We start from the raw sequence: 18,850 nt of genomic DNA, 5'->3' as shown, positions 1-18,850 counted from the left end.
TCCACCTGCCTAAGGCCTGCCTTCTGTCCCTGGGTCCCATCAAAGTACCCCCTTGTTCCTGGTGACTGACCCTGGGCCTCAACAAGACAACCCCATCAGAACACAACATTCTGAATACAGCTCTTTGACACTAAACTAAACCCTTAGTGGGATCTATTCTAAAGTCAAACAGATTTGCAAAGAAATCTTCAACTTAGTAACTTTTTTTGTTGATAGTTATATGGCTGTATCAATTCTGAAACTATTTTGTGTCTATTGTAGGACTGAACAAGTGAGTAAATATTTTGATGTTGGTAGCCAGGGATCTCACTGTGGGAGAAGAGTGATGGGAATCTGGACTAGGTGGAGGCAAGCAAGAACTCTGTGGTGTTGGATTGTATCCATATCTGTCTGTAGACAGATACTGACCATAGATAGAGCAGGCCTAGAAGTAATGACACCCTAGAAACAGTGAGAACAGCAAGTGCTTAGATCTTGGTTTCTAAACACCATTGTCTACTAAAAAGAACTAAGACTCCTTAGAGAAATGGCTGATCCCAAGGCTGGGGCAAGAAAAGTGCAAGGAGAGCCTGAATCATCTTGTGCCAAGAAGCAAGAAAGTGCTCAAAAATATTATGGGGACATGTGGAAAAAACACAGGAGGCAACATTAAGGAGTTTTTCACTGGCCAAATGAACAATGATAGCAAGGGATTATAAGCCGTTGATAGCAAGGGATTATAAAACGTTGAATTATAAAGGAACCCATGAGTCCATACTGATATACATAAATGAAGGGGAGGAAAGGAAGGCTCTTGTTTGCTGGAGAATGCCAAGTGTTTAAATGTGATGATAGAGTTAGAATTCACCATTTTGCAGCCACCAAAATAATAAGTGACTCAGGTAAGACTCATCAATGGATGCTGAAACCACTGAGTGAATGTTTGTGGGGGAACAGGACACTCACACAGTCTCAAAGTGGCTCCCACAGATTACTTAATAATTACAAAGGGGAAATGGTACCTTTCAAGTGGAAAAATCCGGCAGACATCACCTCAACCAAGTGATCACAGGTAACGTCACAAAGTGCCATCAAGTACTCCTGATGTGAATCCCACTTTATGCATTGTTGGCAATCCTGCCCGGAATGCATCACATGAATCTAATCATGAAAACACATTCAGGCAAACTCAGATCAAGAAACATTCTACAAAACAACTGAACTGGAGTCTTCAGAAATAGCAATGACATGAAAGATCAAAGTAGGCTGAGGAATTGTTTGGCATTAAAGGAAACCAGAGAGATATGACAAGTAAATGCAATGCATGGGCCTATGTTAGATCTTGCTTTGGAAAAAACACAATTGCTTTAAAGGATGTTATTGGGCCAATCAGTGAAATTTGAAAATGGATAGTGTATTAAATAATATACTGCATCCCGTGTTAAATTTCCTGAATTTGGTAAGTGTGGTTGTATAAGAGAATCTCCTTGTTCTTGGGAAATACACGCAGAAGTATACAGGGATAAAGGATCAGGATGTCTGATCCTTCTCAAATGGTCCAGAAAAAAATAAATATACAGTAGACATTGTTTCATTCCCTGGGTATCTTTTCCTCCTCTTGCCACCATCTGGCTGATTCTGTGCCAGAGTTCCCAATTCAAATTCCTGAGAGAGAGAAAGAGAGAGAGAGGGAGGACATGCTTGTGAAGGGTCCTCTCCATCACCCCTTTTTAGCCAGACCACTTTGTACAAGGAAACCTCAGAGGTCTTTGACCAGCCTCTGGATTGGCTGCCTGGGGTCAAGTGCCCATTCCTTGTCCAATCAGCTCTGTCCCAGGATGGGTCATGTGGTATATAACATGGCTGCCACTACTGCTCCAGCAATGGGAGCAGTGGACAAGAGAGTCTCCTCAGAAGGGATTGGCAGGCCCCAGGCTTGGGCGGGCCAGTGCATCTTCTATCTCCGGCTCCCCAAGTTAACTCCAGAGACACCTGAAGAGCTCCCCACCTAACTTTGTGCCTCGTTCTCACCCTCACCCTTTCAACAAATGTTAGAGATCCCTACTCTGAGCCAGGTCTCGCGCTAGGTCCTAGGGGCACAGGAGGCTCTGATCCAAGTTGGAGAGGCATGAAGAATGCAGAGAACTAGAGTGCAGCGTTGAATCACAGCCAGCAAACAGAAGGTAGTCAACGCTAGCTGAGGCCTGACCCCACAGCCTGGGAACACAGAGGTGGGGTCCACAGGGCCTCCTGGGTGGTGGCGCTGGCTGTGACTCATGGGAGGGAAAGGGCTCTCGGATAGGGCCCCAGCTGCTGGAAAAGTGCCCGATGCCATTCCTGGAGTGTCTGTTTTCTCTTTGCACAGCCGGACCCAGCAGGACGGGACATCTCCATCCGCCCTCTCCTGGAGCACTGTGAGAACAGCCACATGACCATCTGGCTTGGCATTGTCTATGCCTACAAAGGGCTTCTCATGGTAGGTGCAGAGCAGGAGACAGAGTCGGGGGGACGCTTCTCTGTCAGGCTTCTCTCTCCCAGGGGCCTCTGTCAGCGTGAAAATAAGAGAGCCCCCATGATTAAGCTCTTACTCTCTGCCAGACCCGGTGTCTGCCACATGCTATCTCAGTTCCCACAGCAACCCTATGAGATATGTACATAATATCCCCATTCCACTGATGAGGACACTGAGGCTTGGTGTCTTGCCCAAGGTCACCCAGCTAGTAAGTGGCAGAGTCAAGATCTTAACCAGAGAGTAACCCCAAAACTTGTGAGTGTGCCTCATAGCTGTCACTGTGCTGCTCCCAGGAACAGCAGTCTGTTGGCATCTGGCGTGTGTTCACCACCTGCATTTCATGGGATCCTCTCTGAATCTATCCCCATTTATGTGATCGGGTGAGTAGAGTCACCCCTGTCCTGTAGAATGAGGACAGTGAGCCTTAGAGAGGTTAAATGATTTGCCAAAGGCTACCTGGTAACCTCCGATCTCAGCACCTGGCACTCTTTCCCACTCTGCTCATCTGTTAAAATCAAAGATCACACACCAAGGCTACATCACACAATCATGGGATTTCAAAGGTAGGAGGGTCTTGAAAGGTCAGCCCCACCCAGCCTTAGCCCAGGTCGATCCTTGAATCTTCCTTCCCATATCCCATACAAACCATGCTCCCTTTAATCCTTCCAATAGCATGAAGCTGGCATCTGCACCCTCCTCAGATCTTTCCACAGGAAACATATGGCACCATCCACTTCCGTGTGAAGCCCTCTTCAAAGTCCAATAAACTGGAACTTCTTGTGCTGCTCAAATGCATTCTTACCTGCTGCTGCTTCCTAGAACTTCTAGTGATTGATCCTGTGCCCTTCAAGGGGCCATCCCAGAAGGGCATGTGTTGGAGGACCCTGGACAAAGATTGTTCCCCACTTCATACCAGTTGAGACCTTCTTGTGTCTTCTATAGAGATCTTTTGACCTACCCCCAATGCAAGCAACAGGACCGTGTGGCTGCACTATGGGCCCCACAAGGTAATGACCTTGGAGTTGTCCACAGGAGGTGCCTGGAGTGGAAATGGGAATTTGAGGACTGTGCAAAGGTCTTGGGCGTGGATAAAACACAGTCAAGAAACACAGTCACCAGAAACTCGCAAGAGCTGTCAGAGATGAGTGACATAGACCTGAGGGCAGAACCATTGGCAATAGCAGAAGTTGCCAGAAGGGAGACCCCAACTCCCTGTAAAGAAGGATTTTTGTATGACAGGGAGCAGTGTCCACCGATGTCATGCAGCCCCCTGAGAAGGACAAGCTTCTTTCGTGGGAAGCATGTTGTGTTGATGACCTGAGCTTCCCTCTGACCTTTATGGAATAAAAAGAGTGAAACTAGACTCTTTCCAGGAGCCTTCCAGCCTGTTGTTCCTTGACTCGGAGACTCCGTGAAATCACATTGTGGTGAATCATATTGACATCTTTAAACTGGATTTATCTGTAATGTTTTGATCATTCATTATCTTCTCCCACCTACTTCCAAAAGTGGTTTGAGATGACTGTATCTCTTCCAGCGCAGCTAACACCTTCAGCCAGCTCATGTGAATAAAATCTGTATTTGACAGCACAGATGCTCTGCCATTTAGAGTATGTGCAGGGAACTGTCCCCAGCCCTCCTGGCCCTTAGGCTTATGACTGAACTCTCACTCCCACCCCTACCCTTTCTGTTCCAGAACCGCAGAATCTCAGGGCTGGAAAGAGCTTGCGCAGCCCTGGAGGTCAGAAGTGCAAAGTCACGGCAGGGTCGTGCTCCCTCTGAGGCTCTAGGGGAGAAGCGGCCTTTGCCTCCCTCGGGGTCTGGTGGCCCCAGGCGTCCCTTGGCTTGTGACTGCCTGGCTCCCATCTCTGCCTCCACCCTCACATGGCCTCCTTCTCTCTCTGTGCATTGTGTGTCCCTTGCAAAGACACTTGTCACTGGGTTTAGGGCCCATCCAGATAACCCAGGATGTTCTCATCTCATGATCCTTAATTATATCTGCAAAGAGCCTTTTTCCAAATAAGGTCACATTTACAGTTTTCAGGGATTAGAATGTAGACATATATTTTAGGACCACCATTTAGTCCCCTATAGGTAGGTTGCTTTTCTAGAAAATTCTTCCTTATCTTCAGCTTTAATCTGCCTCTGTGTAACTTATGCCTGTGAACTCTCATTCTATTCCTTGAAGGCCTGGGAACAAGTTACTGTTTCCTCCTGATAACTCTTCAGAGTGTCAGAGATTTACAGCCACCCCCCAGGTCCCTGGACTTGCCCATGTTTTGAGACTGGTGGAGACTCTCACGGCGGTTTGGTGGCCCGTCAGCAGCATGGCCGAGAGGAGGGCAGGCTAACTCCCTGTCAGGGAGCCTGAGTCCCAGGCACCCATCCAGCCCAGGCACTCATGCCGTGAGACCCCAGGCAGGTCATTTCACCTGGCCAAGCCTCTGCTTCCTCCACAAGATGCACAGCCACTGTGGGACCAAACGGGTCACATGAAGGAACCGGCATAAAACAGGCTTTCAACAGTTCCACATTGGTTTCCTCCTCTCACTCAGTATCTGGTTTCTGGGCTTCTGGTTCCCCATATTAAAGAGAATTTAAAAAAAAATAAATCAAGCCATGAGCTAACACATTTAGACAAAGGATAAAGAAGAAAGGAGAGGAAAGCAATCATGGTTGTATAAAATAATATCAATCACAAAACAGCTTTGAACCTGTCTTTGTGTGGACATGTCTTAGTAGACGTTTCAGTCTACTAAGTGCTTTCGCATCCATCCCATTTCGACCACATGGAAACCCTGTGAGTGGGTATTATTATTATTCCCATTTCACAGACATTGAAACTGAGGTCCTGAGACGTGAAGTGACTTGTCCAGAGTTACCTGACTAGTGGTTGGCAGAGCAGATTCCAGATCCTCTGGCCTCGTGTCCAGCCCCCTTCCACCACGCAGCATTAAACTGCCAAACTGAATCAAACCTCAAAATGAAGGTCCTCAGTGTGATGTTAAATGGTTCCTGGGGCTGTCAGATGCCCCGAGCTGCCCTGCTGAAGCCAACGGGAAGAGGGGCCTTTGTGAAACAGCCTGGGGAAGCCACACTGAAGCAGCGGCCCCTGTGTCAGTCAACAGTCTTGGCTCTTCTGCCCATGACACCACCATTCTGTCTTCCACCCTGCACTGCCCCTGCAGCCTGCCACCCAAGAGGGCTACACCTCAACACCCTGCTGCAGATCACAGTTGGCCTCAACCCTGTCCATTTCTACTAAGAGACCTATTGGTTAGGAGTAGAGCTGCAAGTGACAGAAAAACCCAAAATAATAGTGATTGAAGAGATAGCAAATTTCCCTCTCACATACACCTAGTCCAGAGGTATGCAATCTAGAGTTGGCGTAAGGGCCCCCAGAATCTCAGCTCCCGGCATCTTGTGGCCCCCACATTGCCATTACACGGCTCCCACATCATGGTCTAAGATGCCTTTGTGGTCTAAGATGCTGCTGAAGCTCCACCTATCACATTCCAGTCCAGCTGTTAAGAAGGTGGAAAAGCAACACCCCTTCCCTTTAAAGACACTTCCCAGAATTTGTACACACCACCTCCACTTACAGGCATTGCCTGGAGCCTAATGATGCACCACACCTAGTTCTAGGGAAGCTGGGAACTGTGGTCTCTATTCTGCGTGGCCGTGTGCCTTAGGGATAATACATGTCCCTGACACAAGATATATGCCAAGTTTAATTAAAAAAAAAAAAAAAGACTGGCCTGAACTCCTGGAGACACAGTCTACTTTTGCCACCTATTGCTGTGTGGCCTTGGGCAGGCCCCTTCCTCCTCTCTAGGCCTCAGTGTCCTGGAGAGTGAGGGGAGGAGGCTGAGACCGTCCTTCCCACCGTGGCCTCCGCCTGGTGGGTCTGTGTGTGCACCAGCCATGGGCAACGGTCACGTTTCCTTGGCGGGACTCAACTCAGGGCCAGGAGTGGAGACCCATGGCGACATCCAGAAGACCTGGCCGAGAGCAAAGCACCCCCAGCCTCACCTCCTGAGTAACCCTCTGTCCCCGTCCCCGTCCCCCAGCTTCTCCAAGCAGCAAGGTGTGCTGCCCCTTGGTAACGACCGTCTCCCCTTTCTGTTCACCCTTTCAGTTGTTCGGTTGTTTCTTAGCTTGGGAGACCCGCAACGTCAGCATCCCTGCGCTCAACGACAGCAAGTACATCGGGATGAGCGTCTACAATGTGGGCATCATGTGCATCATCGGGGCCGCCGTCTCCTTCCTGACCCGGGACCAGCCCAACGTGCAGTTCTGCATCGTGGCCCTGGTCATCATCTTCTGCAGCACCATCACCCTCTGCCTGGTGTTCGTGCCAAAGGTACCGCGGGGGAGGGGGTGGCGCACCATCCTGGCCTCTGGCCTCTGCCTCCGTCACAAGGGCATTGCTGGGCTGTCTCCATTTTCTACAAGTTTTACACATTCTTTTTTTTTTTTTATGATGAAGACAATTCATGTTAAGGAAGGTTTAGAAAATGTAGAGAAGTAGGCCAAGCGTGGTGGCTCACACCTGTAATGTAGCACTCTGGGAGGCCGAGGCAAGAGGATCACTTGAGGTCAGGAATTTGAGACCAGCCTGAGCAAGAGCGAGACCCTGTCTCTACCAAAAATAGAAAAATTAGCTGGGCATGGTGGCCTGTGCCTGTAGTCCCAGCTACTCAGGAGGCTGAGGCAGAAGGATCACTTGAGCCCAGGAGTCTGAGGTTGCTGTGAGCTAGGCTGACTCCATGGCACTCTAGCCCCGGGCGACAGAGCAAGACTCTGTGTCAAAAAAAAAAAAAAAAAAAAAAAGAAAGAAATGCAGAGAAGTGAAAACCAGATTTTTCAGAATCTCCCATAGTCCCATTACTCAAAAATAATCACTAGTATTGTTTGGTTTGGGTGTCTTTTTGCTATTTATGTAAAGATGTGTTTCCTTACAGTCTTTTTTTTTAATGGCTAGGAGGTAACGATTTTTAAGATATGGTTATAACATAGCATGCATGCTGTTTTGTAGTTTGCCTCTTTCACTTACCTTTTTGTCCTTTGTATTTTCACACATTTATAACCATCACTGAGGGAAAGTTCCATAATCTGGGTATCCATTTGATCCCTTATTTGTGAGCATTACAGTTGTTTGCAGTTTTTTAATATATTATAAATGAACATTTTTTCCTACATAACATTATTTTCCTTGTTTTCAAGTATTCTCTTAAGGTACAGTAACAGAAGTAGTAGTATTGGGTCCAAAAAAAAAACCATTTTTAATAGCCACTTACAATTTCCATTTATTCAAAAGGCCGACCTTCAGGACCCCCTTGATGAGATATTTTTCAACTATCATCTCACCTAGCAGCACGCAGGTGAACCAGAGGCCTTGACCTCTTAGGACCGCCCTGCCGTAGGGTGGTCTGTGTGGGGGGAAGGGTGGCTTCAGTGGGTCTTGAGAGTAAAGGAAGGGTCGGGAAACAGAGAGGGGAAGGATTTACTGACCCAGGTTGGGGAGAGGAGAGATTACCTGGGGTCCATTTAGGGAAACAGGTCTCCCACGGTGCCTCCATCCTGCCAGGCACCCTGTCAGTCCCCAGGTGCTGTCAGTTCTGTACCAGAATACCCCTGGTGTGTACACCTGCTTTCTCCTGTAGTTGGCCACACCTGCCCTGGCTCTAAGTCAAGGCCACAGTTCACTGCTGCACTCTGACACTCTCTCCATCCTGCAAAAGATGCCAGAGGATTCTGTAAGCCCAGCTCTGATCATGCCACTCTGCTCTGTTCTCCCCAATAGCTCCTCACTGCCCTCCTGGCTCTAGGATCAATCCCTGGTATTGGACTGGCTTTCAGGACCCTCAGGTGTCCTCCAGTCTCCCCAGAAAATCCTTCCCACATCCAAACTGCCCTTCCCTGTAAGTGCACTGAGCTCCGGGCCTCCTGGGCCCTGCATCTGCATGTGCCATTTCTTCCCCCTCGGAGTTCTCTCATCCCCACGGTCCTTCCAGACCCTCCACAGAGCCCAGCCCAGGCCACGGCACCATGGTGGGCACTCTGTCCTGATACCTTCTGTCCTGGTGCAGGTTGAGTTCTTCCTTCATCCCCACCCTGCACCTGTGCACTTTGAGGTCCTGGTGGGCAGGGGCCACGGCTCACTCAGCTGCTGCTCTCCGGGGCTGAGCCCAGAGCCTGCCTCAAACCAGAGGTGTTTCTAGGATAAATGAATGGGCAAGGTCAGGGTCAAGTGTCAACTTTATGTCTTCTATAAAAAAATGTCTTTGGATGCAGCTCAGCCATGTGCAGACTCCTGACCCACAGAAACTGGGAGATGGTAAACATGTGTTGCTTAAACTGATAAAAATAAAACAAAAACAAAAACCTGCTTTTGTCAGTGACAGAGCTAGTTACTAGCCTGTCCCCAAAACTCATCAGTGATTCTAACAAACAGAGGCCTTCACTTCCCTCTATGACATTGTTTTCCTCACTGTCACCCTCAGGGTTTATTTGCCACAGGGAGCACGGATCAAGGCAGAGGAGGCTCAGCTGGAGCTAGGCTGAGGGACCCCGGGGCCTCTGCAGGATGGTTGGGATGCGGGTGGCATCATGGCCAGGAGACCAGACTTCTGCTGGCTAGAGACACTGAGGCTCAGCGAGGGGAGGGGACCTGCCCAAGGTCACACTCGGGCGAGTGGCTGAGCCTGGCCTGAACCAGGGCTCCTGATTCTCAGCCTGTGGCCTTCCTGGGTCCCCTGCTGCCTCCAGTGCAGGACCTGCTGGGAGGACAACAGTGGGGGACAGGAGGAAGGACCCAGGGCTCTCTCTTCAATCCTGCCCCTACCTCTGTCCCCTCAGCTCATCACTCTGAGAACAAACCCAGATGCAGCAACTCAGAACAGGCGATTCCAGTTCACTCAGAATCAGAAGAAAGAGGATTCCAAAACATCCACCTCCGTCACCAGTGTGAACCAAGCAAGCACATCCCGCCTGGAGGGCCTGCAGTCGGAAAACCATCGCCTACGAATGAAGATCACAGAGGTACCTCCCTCTGCACCTGGTAGCCAGGGCCCTGCCCTGCCATTTGAGTCCCTCTGACCTGGTGCAGGGACCTTGGGCTCCTCCAGGCGATCTGGCCACACAGTCCCATCTGCTGTGGTTGCGGCTGCAGGAATGAGCGCTAACATATGAAACAGATAGAGGCAGTTTGTCAGGACTGGACGTGAGTTAATTGCCCACCTGGCCCAGGCTCTTGGAGTCCAGCAATACCTGATTCAAGCCATCCTCAGAAAGAAAGGAATTCGTAGAGATATGTAAGCCCCAGATCCTCATAACTTCCTGGGTCAGTGTCTGTCTACCCCCCATCCAGCCCCCGCTCTGTTTTTCACTCTCCCAACACAAGCCAGTATCCACCCACATGTATGTGATGTACAAGAAGAGAAGAGGAAGCAAAAAGAAAGTTTTCAGGAGGGAGAGTGTGCTGCAGCAGACCTTCCCTTTGTCCCGAGAGTTCTCGGCTGTTCTTGGGTATTCTGGAGAGACCATCCTCAGATTCCTTTGTGCCCAGGCCACACCTCAAACTGCACTTACTTCTATACCAGGGAGGGGAAACCAAATTATCTTCCTCTTCTCCACCCTCCCTCTGGGTCAGGGAGTATGACCAGACCCATGGTCTGCGCGCTGTGCATTCCCTTAGTAAAGGAACTCTGATTCCGTGGCGGGGGCAGGAAAGTGACAGAGGAAAGTGTGTTGGTTAGGATGCTGGCTGAGTTGCTGTAACAAAGATGCCCTGAAAAAAAAATATGTTTATTTCTCTCTCACCTAATGTTGCTGAGGAGAGGGGTCCCAGTTGGGCAGCTCTATTCCCCTCAGTCATGGCCAGGCTCGATTCCTTCCTCAGGCTTTTTGCCATTCCCAGGGTGTTTTCCCCATCTGCACAAGACGGGCAGAAGGCAGGTCCTGTTCTCAGTTCCAGGAAGGGAGTTCCACGCAAGGGATTGCCTTTTGAAGCAAGTAACACGAAAAGCACACACATTTTGCTTCTGCTCCAGTTACACTGGCAAGAACTTACATGAGCACACTTAGCCGCAGAGGAGGCTGGGAAATGTAGTCTCTAGTTGGACAGCTGCAAGGAAGAAATGAAATGCAGGGTCACCAGATTAGATAGATACAGGATGCCCAGTTAAATTTGAATTTCAGATCAACAACCAATCATATTTTTAATATAAATATATCCCATACAATACTTGGGATATGCTTATACTACAAAAAGACTCATCGTTATCTGAAATTCAAATTGGACCGGGCATTCTATATTTTTATTGGGTATATCTGGCAGTCCTTGGAGGGGCTCACAGTAGTCTGCCACAGAGAGCTACTGTGCGGATGTCTGTGTACCTAAGGATGACTGCTTTAGGATGGGGCAGCCCGCCATCAGCCACCAGAGCAAAGCAGGAAGGTTTCTGGCCCCCAAAGCCATTGCAGGTTCTGTCCCAGTGTCCGACCTCTCTGTGATCAGTAATAACATATCTCTGTGCCTTCACATCTCACTTCTTGCACACTCCAGCACCGAAAGGTCCACTCACGCTAGGAAACCCAAGCCACTGTTGAAATTGAATCACAATCTGGCCTCCTGTTTCTCCCACCCTTTGATCCCAGCCCTGCTGTTTGAGTCACATAGAAAAGGGTGTCTCTCTCCTGCTCCATGTGAAAGCTTATCAATTAATTTCTAATTGAATGGCTGTGCTCCTGCCATCAGGATGGCACTTTGCAGTTTATAAGGTCTCCTCCCTTCTACTGTAGTAGGATGCCCACTGCCCACCCCAACTACCCCACTACCACCACTCACATTTCCCAGGCTTCTCTGGGGCTGAGTTGCCCCAGGACTTCCACCTGATTTTTCTATAACCTGTGGGTGATTCGGACCCATCCTGACTAACTCTGGGTGAGCCTCTGCTGGTCTGAGTCCCCATGACAGCGGGAGGCTCAGAGTTGACTATCACTGCACATCTGTCCTTCCCACTGAGAGTCCTGTTAGGTATCAATAATAATTATTACAGTAGTAGGTTCTACTTGTTAGGTGCCAGGCACTGGGCAAGACTTTCCATGCATTGTCTCATTTGATCTTCACAACACCCCATGATGTAGGTACTGTTATTACCCCATTCTACAGATGAAGAAACTGAGACTTGATTCTCACAGGCCAGGACACAGCCAGCAAGGGGCAGCCCTGGGTTTGCACCTGGGCCTGGCCAATCCCAGAGCCAGAGCTCTTCCCTGCTCCCCACCTCACCTCCCCGGGCTTGCTGGGCTGCTCCAGGAAGGCCAAAGCCGCCACTGAACATATAATTGCAAAGCACAGGTCCCCTTCATTGTAGCTTCTCCTTGAGCAAGAGCTAGCAAGGTCCTTCTGCATCTCCTCCCCAAGATGCAGTGCCCCCCTGGCTCTCAGCGCCATCCCCCAAGCCAGGCAGAGGCTGGGCCTGTGAGGCCTGGCTGCCAGGCTAGGACAGGGACAGTGCTGAGGACGCTGACTCAGCTGGAGCCTTTGTCTTCTAGCTGGATAAAGACTTGGAAGAGGTCACCATGCAGCTGCAGGACACGCCAGAAAAGACCACCTACATTAAACAGAACCACTACCAAGAGCTCAACGACATCCTCAGCCTGGGGAACTTCACTGAGAGCACAGGTGAGAGGAGGTGGGGCCTTGGAACATGGGCACCTAGCTTTCGAACACCAGCTGTCTGTCACCCATTCTACAGAGAAAGAAACTGAGGGTGAGAGAGGGCAGGGGACTGGTCTGAAGCCACACAGACAGAGCTGCAGCACCTGGAAGCCCTGTCTCCTGACCACAGCTCGGTGTCTACTTGGAACCCCACCTTGCCTGGACCAGGAGCTTCTGTTTCTAATCCCTGGTGGTCCAAATTCCGCACACACACAACATGGCACCCTTCCTGCTGTACTGACTGGAGGCATGTAGCGTTTTCCCTCTTGTTCTTAGCCAGTGGTTTACCTTTACCTCTCTGAACAAGGTTTCACAGGTTCCAACACACCCCACCAATGTATAAGAAAAGACTGGTCAGGGAGATACAATATGATGCCCAATCTCACCAACCACCTAGGGAATGCCAGCTGCAATAACACAAACCATTTCTTGCCTACCTTTTGGAAAAAATTTAAAGATTACTAATATTGGTAAAAGTGTTTGGAAATGACCATCTTCTGGCAGTACTTTGGAAGTCAGTCTGGCACTCTCCAAATGTTAAACCTCTTGACCTGGCAACTCCACCAGCAGGAAGCTGCCCCTTGCAAATACTCCTACGTGGGCAAAGATATAAACATACAGTGTACATCACAATGTTATTGGTAGGTGAGAAAAGCTGGAATTAAATGCTCATTATTTGGGGTGGTTTAATTAATTAAGATACAACCAAACATGGCATAATAATAATAATAATAATAAGCTATTATTATAAAAAGTGAGCTGGGTTTGTTTGCGCAGATATGGAAAGATTTCCAAGTGAAAAAAACAAGATGAGGGCCAGCACTGTGATTATGGTACACACAAATGCATACACATATGTGTGTGTGTCTTTGTGTATGTAAAAGCACATTTTTTAAAAGGTTTGGAATAACAAATACCAAATTGTTAACAGTACTCACCCATGTGAAAAGGAATGATGTTGCAGAAGGCGGATGAGAGGGACTCTTTTACATTTTCTTTTATATATTTCTCTGTTGTTTGGATTCTGTCATTAGCATATAGGCATTAATTTGTTATAAAATTATTTTTAATCAATGAAAAATCTTTTGTTTCTTTTACTTGTATTATATAAGTATACTTATAAGTAATAAGTATTCATATTATAGAAGTAATATTATATAAGATATTAGTTGCAAAATGTTTAAATTGAGATAAGAAGGAAATTAGAAGAATAAAAATTACCTACAGATGATTTTAGTATCTGGTAAAGGTGGGCATTTCAAATTAATGAGAAACTGAATTACTCAATAAATTTCATTGGGATAAATGGGTAGCCATCTGAAAAAGGTAGATCCTACCTCACACCTTACACAAAAATTAATTCCAGATGGATGAAAAATTTAAATATAAAAAGTGAAACCATGAAAGTACTAGAAGAAACCAACGGAGAATTTTTTAAAAACAATTGCAGAGAGTAGAAAGCCTTTCTCAGTATGATGCAAAACAAAAACCACAAAAGGAAAGGTTGATAAATTTAGCTACAAGAATTTTTTTTTTCACAATGCCAAAGCTATGATAAGTACAGTCAAAAAATCAAGCTACAAACTTAGCCAAAATATACTTAAACTCCAATAACAAGCTTATGCCCCTATATAAGGAGAAAATGTATATAATTATATACAAATTAATAAGAAAAAGACCAAAAACCCAAAAGAAAAATGAGCAAAAGAGAGTTCTCATAAAAGAAAGAAATGGTTCTTACACTTATGAAAAGATGATCAATCTCACTCCTTATTAAAGGAATGCAAATTCAATCTGCAATGAGATATCATTCTCTCCTCTGAAACTGGCAAAAGTCAGAGATCAAAAAGTTGCTGAGAATGTAAGGAAACAGATGGGGAGAGGGGCGTTCTCAAACACTGCTGGTTAAGATAGAGATTATTCTGAGCCAGCAATTCCACTTCTGGAATTTATTCTGTGTCTTAGTCTGTTTGTACTGCTATAACAAAATACCACAGACTTGGTAATTTATAAACAACACACATCTATTTCTCACAGTTTTGGAGACTGGGAAGTCCAAGATCAAGGTGCCAGTAGATTGGGTGTCTGGTGAGGACCCAGTCTCCGTTTCGGAGATGCAGCTTGGATCACTGCATCCTCCAGAGGGGAGAAACACTGTGTCCTCACGTGGTAGCAGGGAGGGAAGGGAGCAAACCAGTCCCTTAAGCCCGTGTATAAGGGCCCTAGTCCCACCCATGAGCGCTGTACCCTCAAGACTTAATCACCTCCTAAAGATCACCCCACCTCTTAATACTGTCACATTGGCCATTAAGTTTCAGCACATGAATTTGGGGGGACACATTCAGACCACAGCGATAGAGTGTGCAGTCAATTCTGATTATCTGTGATAGCAGAACTGTTCTGCAAAGTCACATGAACAGTGAATGAGCCATTGCTCCCAGGGGAAATACAGGGTTAGGATCTTGGAAGCCTCTTGCAGGTTGACATTTCTGTCAACCAGTCACTACATAACTTTGTCTTTATGTGTGTTTCTGTTTAAAGACACCTTATTCAATCTATATTGTTGATTCATTAACATCGCACTCATGGCCAACGACACTATAACTCACGCCTGGGGGAAGCTCACCTAACACACGTATTTTCTCCACAAGGCACATCACGGCCCTCATCTGCTTAGGAACACCGGACAGCGCTTCAGCACTATGCTTGGGGGCCATCTTAAACAGCAAAATCCCCAGGAGAGAGCACAAATATATGAAAAACATGTCACTAAACAACCTCAAAAAAGATACCTGTTTAAAGTGTGAGAGCTGAAGGGAGAAGGCAGAGCCTCACCTTGTTCAACCTCAGCTGGGAGCGGGTGCATCAGGCAACTCAAATTTTTCAAAACTCTGTGCATGTCAGCAAATGACGGCAAAAGCATGGCGAGTATTGATTTGGAGGTTACAAATAACTTTTAGCAAGAAGACAAGGTCTGCAAATATGGAATGCATGAATAATTAGGACCATACTCACATGGGTGCAAAACGGCACACACATAAGGTTGCCCACTGCAGCAAAAACAAACAAAATCACCAGTGTCTCTCTAGACCAGATGAATCCAAATCTCTCAGGTGGGAGCCAGGTTTTTATATTTCTTTATATCTCCCCATGTGGTTCTGAAGCACAAAGAGAGTTGAGAGAATTTCCATCACCATGTTTGGTGGCTGCACAATACTCCTTTGAATGGAGGTCCCATAATTTATGTAACTAATCTATGGTTACTGGAAAAATTCAGATTAGTTCCAACATTAATATTGTGAATGATGCTGAATTGAATATCTTGTAAATAACTGTGCATATATCCTTGATTATTTCTTTAGGACAATTCCCAGAAGTGGAAATTCTGGATAAAAATAGGCACTTTTTATAGTGTTTGGCACATATTGACAGAGTCCCCCTCCATAAGATTATGTCAATGTATAACTTCTACCAGCAGTTTACTATTATTATTCTTTTCAACCTTTGCCAACCTTATCAAAATTATACCTTGGAAGTTTTGTTCTTTGTCATTATATCCCTATGTATCCATGAAAAGGGACTTCATATTAGAACCATTCATTTCTAAGTTATGTTGCCTACATTAGTCGACTTGACGTCCCCCACCTTTTTTCTTGGAGAGAAGGAGGGCACGGGGCATGCCACACCCGTCCCCAGCTTCTGTCCCAGGCAGAGGCTTCCCCACTCACGGTGTCCCGGGAGAGCCACTACCCAGACCACACTTAGTGCAGAGGGATGATGGGCACTTTTGCATTCTCTCTCCTTGGGCATCATCCTACTAAAAATTGCATTGTTGATTTTTAAAAACCAAGTTAACAGAACGCGTTGTGATATTGTTGTTTTGCATTCAGATGGGGGAAAGGCCATTTTAAAAAATCACCTCGATCAAAATCCCCAGCTACAGTGGAACACAACAGAGCCCTCTCGAACATGCAAAGACCCTATAGAAGATATAAACTCTCCAGAACAGTAAGTGCCTTCTCCTTGAGAGTTATTGCTGAACAATATGTTACGCCTACACAACAGTTTACAATTTGCACCATGTTTTCACATCCGTTATTTTATTTGCTCTCCACAGCGATCCCATGATGCAGGTCTAATTACAATGCTCTTTTTACATATCAGAAAATGAATACTCGAAAAAGGGGAGGTGATTTGTCAAAGCTCACCCAATTGTTAAGTGCAGGAGATGGGATCAAACTTGGTTCTGTCCAACATCAAATCCCATGTTCTGCACTGTAGCACACTGTCTTTGCTGTGTATAAAAGTGTGAATGCATTTCCAAATGCATTTGGAAAATGCACTGTCCCAGAACAAGGATTTTCTGGGACCTATGAGGTGTCAGGCATAGGTGCTGGGGACATGGCAGCAAAGAAAACAGACTAAAATGTCTCCCTTTCTGCTGCTCCCATTCTATCTGGAAGGATAACCGAATAAAAAAGAAAGGCATAGGATGTCAAATCAGGTGCTTTGGAGAAAAAATAAAGCCGGAAAATGTATCAGGGAGTGTCATTTAAAATCGGGTGGTCAGAAAAGACTCAATGAGAAGGTGACATCGAAGGAAAGACCTGAACATCTCCTGCCATCAATTAAGACTGCCGGCTGTTTCCACTGGCAGTCTTAATTCTTCCCATCTTACAGCAAATTGGAAACAGAGGTTAGAGACAATGACTCTGAAACTTGGCCTCTGGGAAGTGACACGCAGTGGAACCAGCAAAAGCTACCAAATCATCAACAGTAGCACGATTTGGGGCCATTAGTGTTAGAGTTAAGAGACTATCTATCAACCCACTTATCTCCAAGGCCTGGCCAGCGTATGGTCCAGAACAGTTAGTGATAGTTACATGGCACTTGTCAGACTTTGCCCAGCATCTGCCTCCACTAGAGTGTAAGCACCTGGAAGGTAAGGCATGAGCCCTCCGTGTGGCCTCTGGACTGAGCACAGGGGCCGGCACTGAGTGGGCTCTTGGCAAGTTCTGTCGAATGAAAGGATGAGCAGGGTCCTCACAGACAGCAGAATGCTGTGCTCTGAGGGCCACGGGACAGATACCCACCTTGCCTAGGCAGACAGGCCTGCCCTGGGTGCTTGGACAGGGCACCCTTTTCCCAGGTCAGAGTTTATCTTCAACTCCCCTTTTTTTCCTGAATGTTTTTCCAACACCACCTTGCCTTAAGGAATAGATCATGGCTGACATTACTCAGCTTCGACTTAAATTTCACAATGAGATCTACAACACTCCGGTTTCATTGCGAGCACACCTGTAAGGTGTCTCTTGGAGAAGCCTTTCTGGCCAGTGGGGGCAGTGCTTCATCTGCACCCATCTAGCTCAGAATCCATCAGTGCCTAGTAACCTCCAAGGGCACACCAGTGGAGACGAGGCACCCCCATGAGTTGATTGGCCTCGAGCACAAAGCAGCGTGGTTTAAGAGAGAAGAGTCCCAACTGCCCCGGTTCCGGTTCTGTTTCCACGAGCAAGTTACGCACACTCTGTACCCTTCCCTCAATCCCTCATCTTTATGATGGTATAAAAAACAATAATCCCTCATGCTTTAAATTATAGCAATATTTCTTTTGCCTACTGGGTGTTTGTTAAGACCTGGGGTTTTTGTTTTTGTTTGCGTTTGCACCTGAGTGGCCAGGCACTGGGGACACAAGGAGGCATGAGAATTCAGCCCCTTCCCTCTAGGAGTGCACTATGACAGGAGCGCCAGTGGGGAACTGCTCGAGAGGGCAGCTGAGCAGGGCAGGGGAACAATCACCTGGGCACCTTCCCCAAAGCAGCCTTTTCAGTAGTTAAGGTGACATGACAGTCATTAAGACTGGGAGGGCGTGACAGTGAGAAGGAAGTCAGAGGACAGGACAGCCCCCTTTCCCCTTGCTGCTCCTCCAGTGGCCACTGCAAACCCACCCCCTGGCTTGGCCCCACCTCCAGTTTTCTCTGGCTTCATTTCTGGGTATTTACCAAGGGTTCTGGAGGCTTAGAGGAGGAAGGGGGCCCACTCTCTGATATTTAAACTGAAACTTGAAAGAAACACAGTTCATCTGGTCGGGAAACAGAGACAGAATGTTCCAGACAGGGAAACAGTGGAAGAACACACAAGAGCAGGATTTAAGGAGAAACTGTAACAGCTGCCAGAGGACAGGGCTTGTGGGGAGGGGGCAGAAGATTCACCTGGAGAGTTTGGTGAGAAACAGATGGTAGGGTGCCCTGAATGTCACATCAATGCATGTCCTATTTTCGCTTCCCAGTGTTGGAAAGATGACACTAGTCCCCAAAGAAGCTGAAAGACCAGGGAGGAGCCTGTTGGAATTGGCCCAGCAAGAAGGGTTGAGATCCTGGGCAAGGCAGTGAAGAGGGGACAAAGGAAGGATAGAGCGGCCAAGGAGCCTTCTGGGGATAGAGCTGAGATCCAAGTCCACAGGGATGTGTGCAAGAGCAGAGAATGAGACATGTCTGTGTTTGCAGCAAAGCCCCGTCAGAAGGGCAAAGCCTTGTCCTTAGCAATACAGATGGTCCCAGTTAAAATTTTTCAGATTTATGATTATTTGAAAGTGATACACGTTCAGTATTCAATAAATTACATGAGATATT

At 47.2% G+C, this 18,850-nt stretch overlaps 1 protein-coding gene across 1 annotated transcript in view; it reads left to right on the top strand.

The window, feature by feature from the left end:
• Positions 1-18,850, top strand: part of GABBR2 (gamma-aminobutyric acid type B receptor subunit 2) — a 372,486-nt gene that overhangs the window by 347,002 nt on the left and 6,634 nt on the right. Inside the window, exons 14-18 of the mRNA XM_012769020.3 lie at positions 2,345-2,455; positions 6,630-6,854; positions 9,353-9,535; positions 12,053-12,182; positions 16,109-16,226. Coding sequence (XP_012624474.1) covers positions 2,345-2,455; positions 6,630-6,854; positions 9,353-9,535; positions 12,053-12,182; positions 16,109-16,226 — 767 coding nt within the window. The remainder of the gene's footprint in view (positions 1-2,344; positions 2,456-6,629; positions 6,855-9,352; positions 9,536-12,052; positions 12,183-16,108; positions 16,227-18,850) is intronic.

Source organism: Microcebus murinus, chromosome 12, assembly GCF_040939455.1.
Source record: "Microcebus murinus isolate Inina chromosome 12, M.murinus_Inina_mat1.0, whole genome shotgun sequence".
In the NCBI taxonomy this organism is placed as follows: domain Eukaryota; kingdom Metazoa; phylum Chordata; class Mammalia; order Primates; family Cheirogaleidae; genus Microcebus; species Microcebus murinus.
This window is presented reverse-complemented; position numbering and strand designations above follow the sequence as displayed.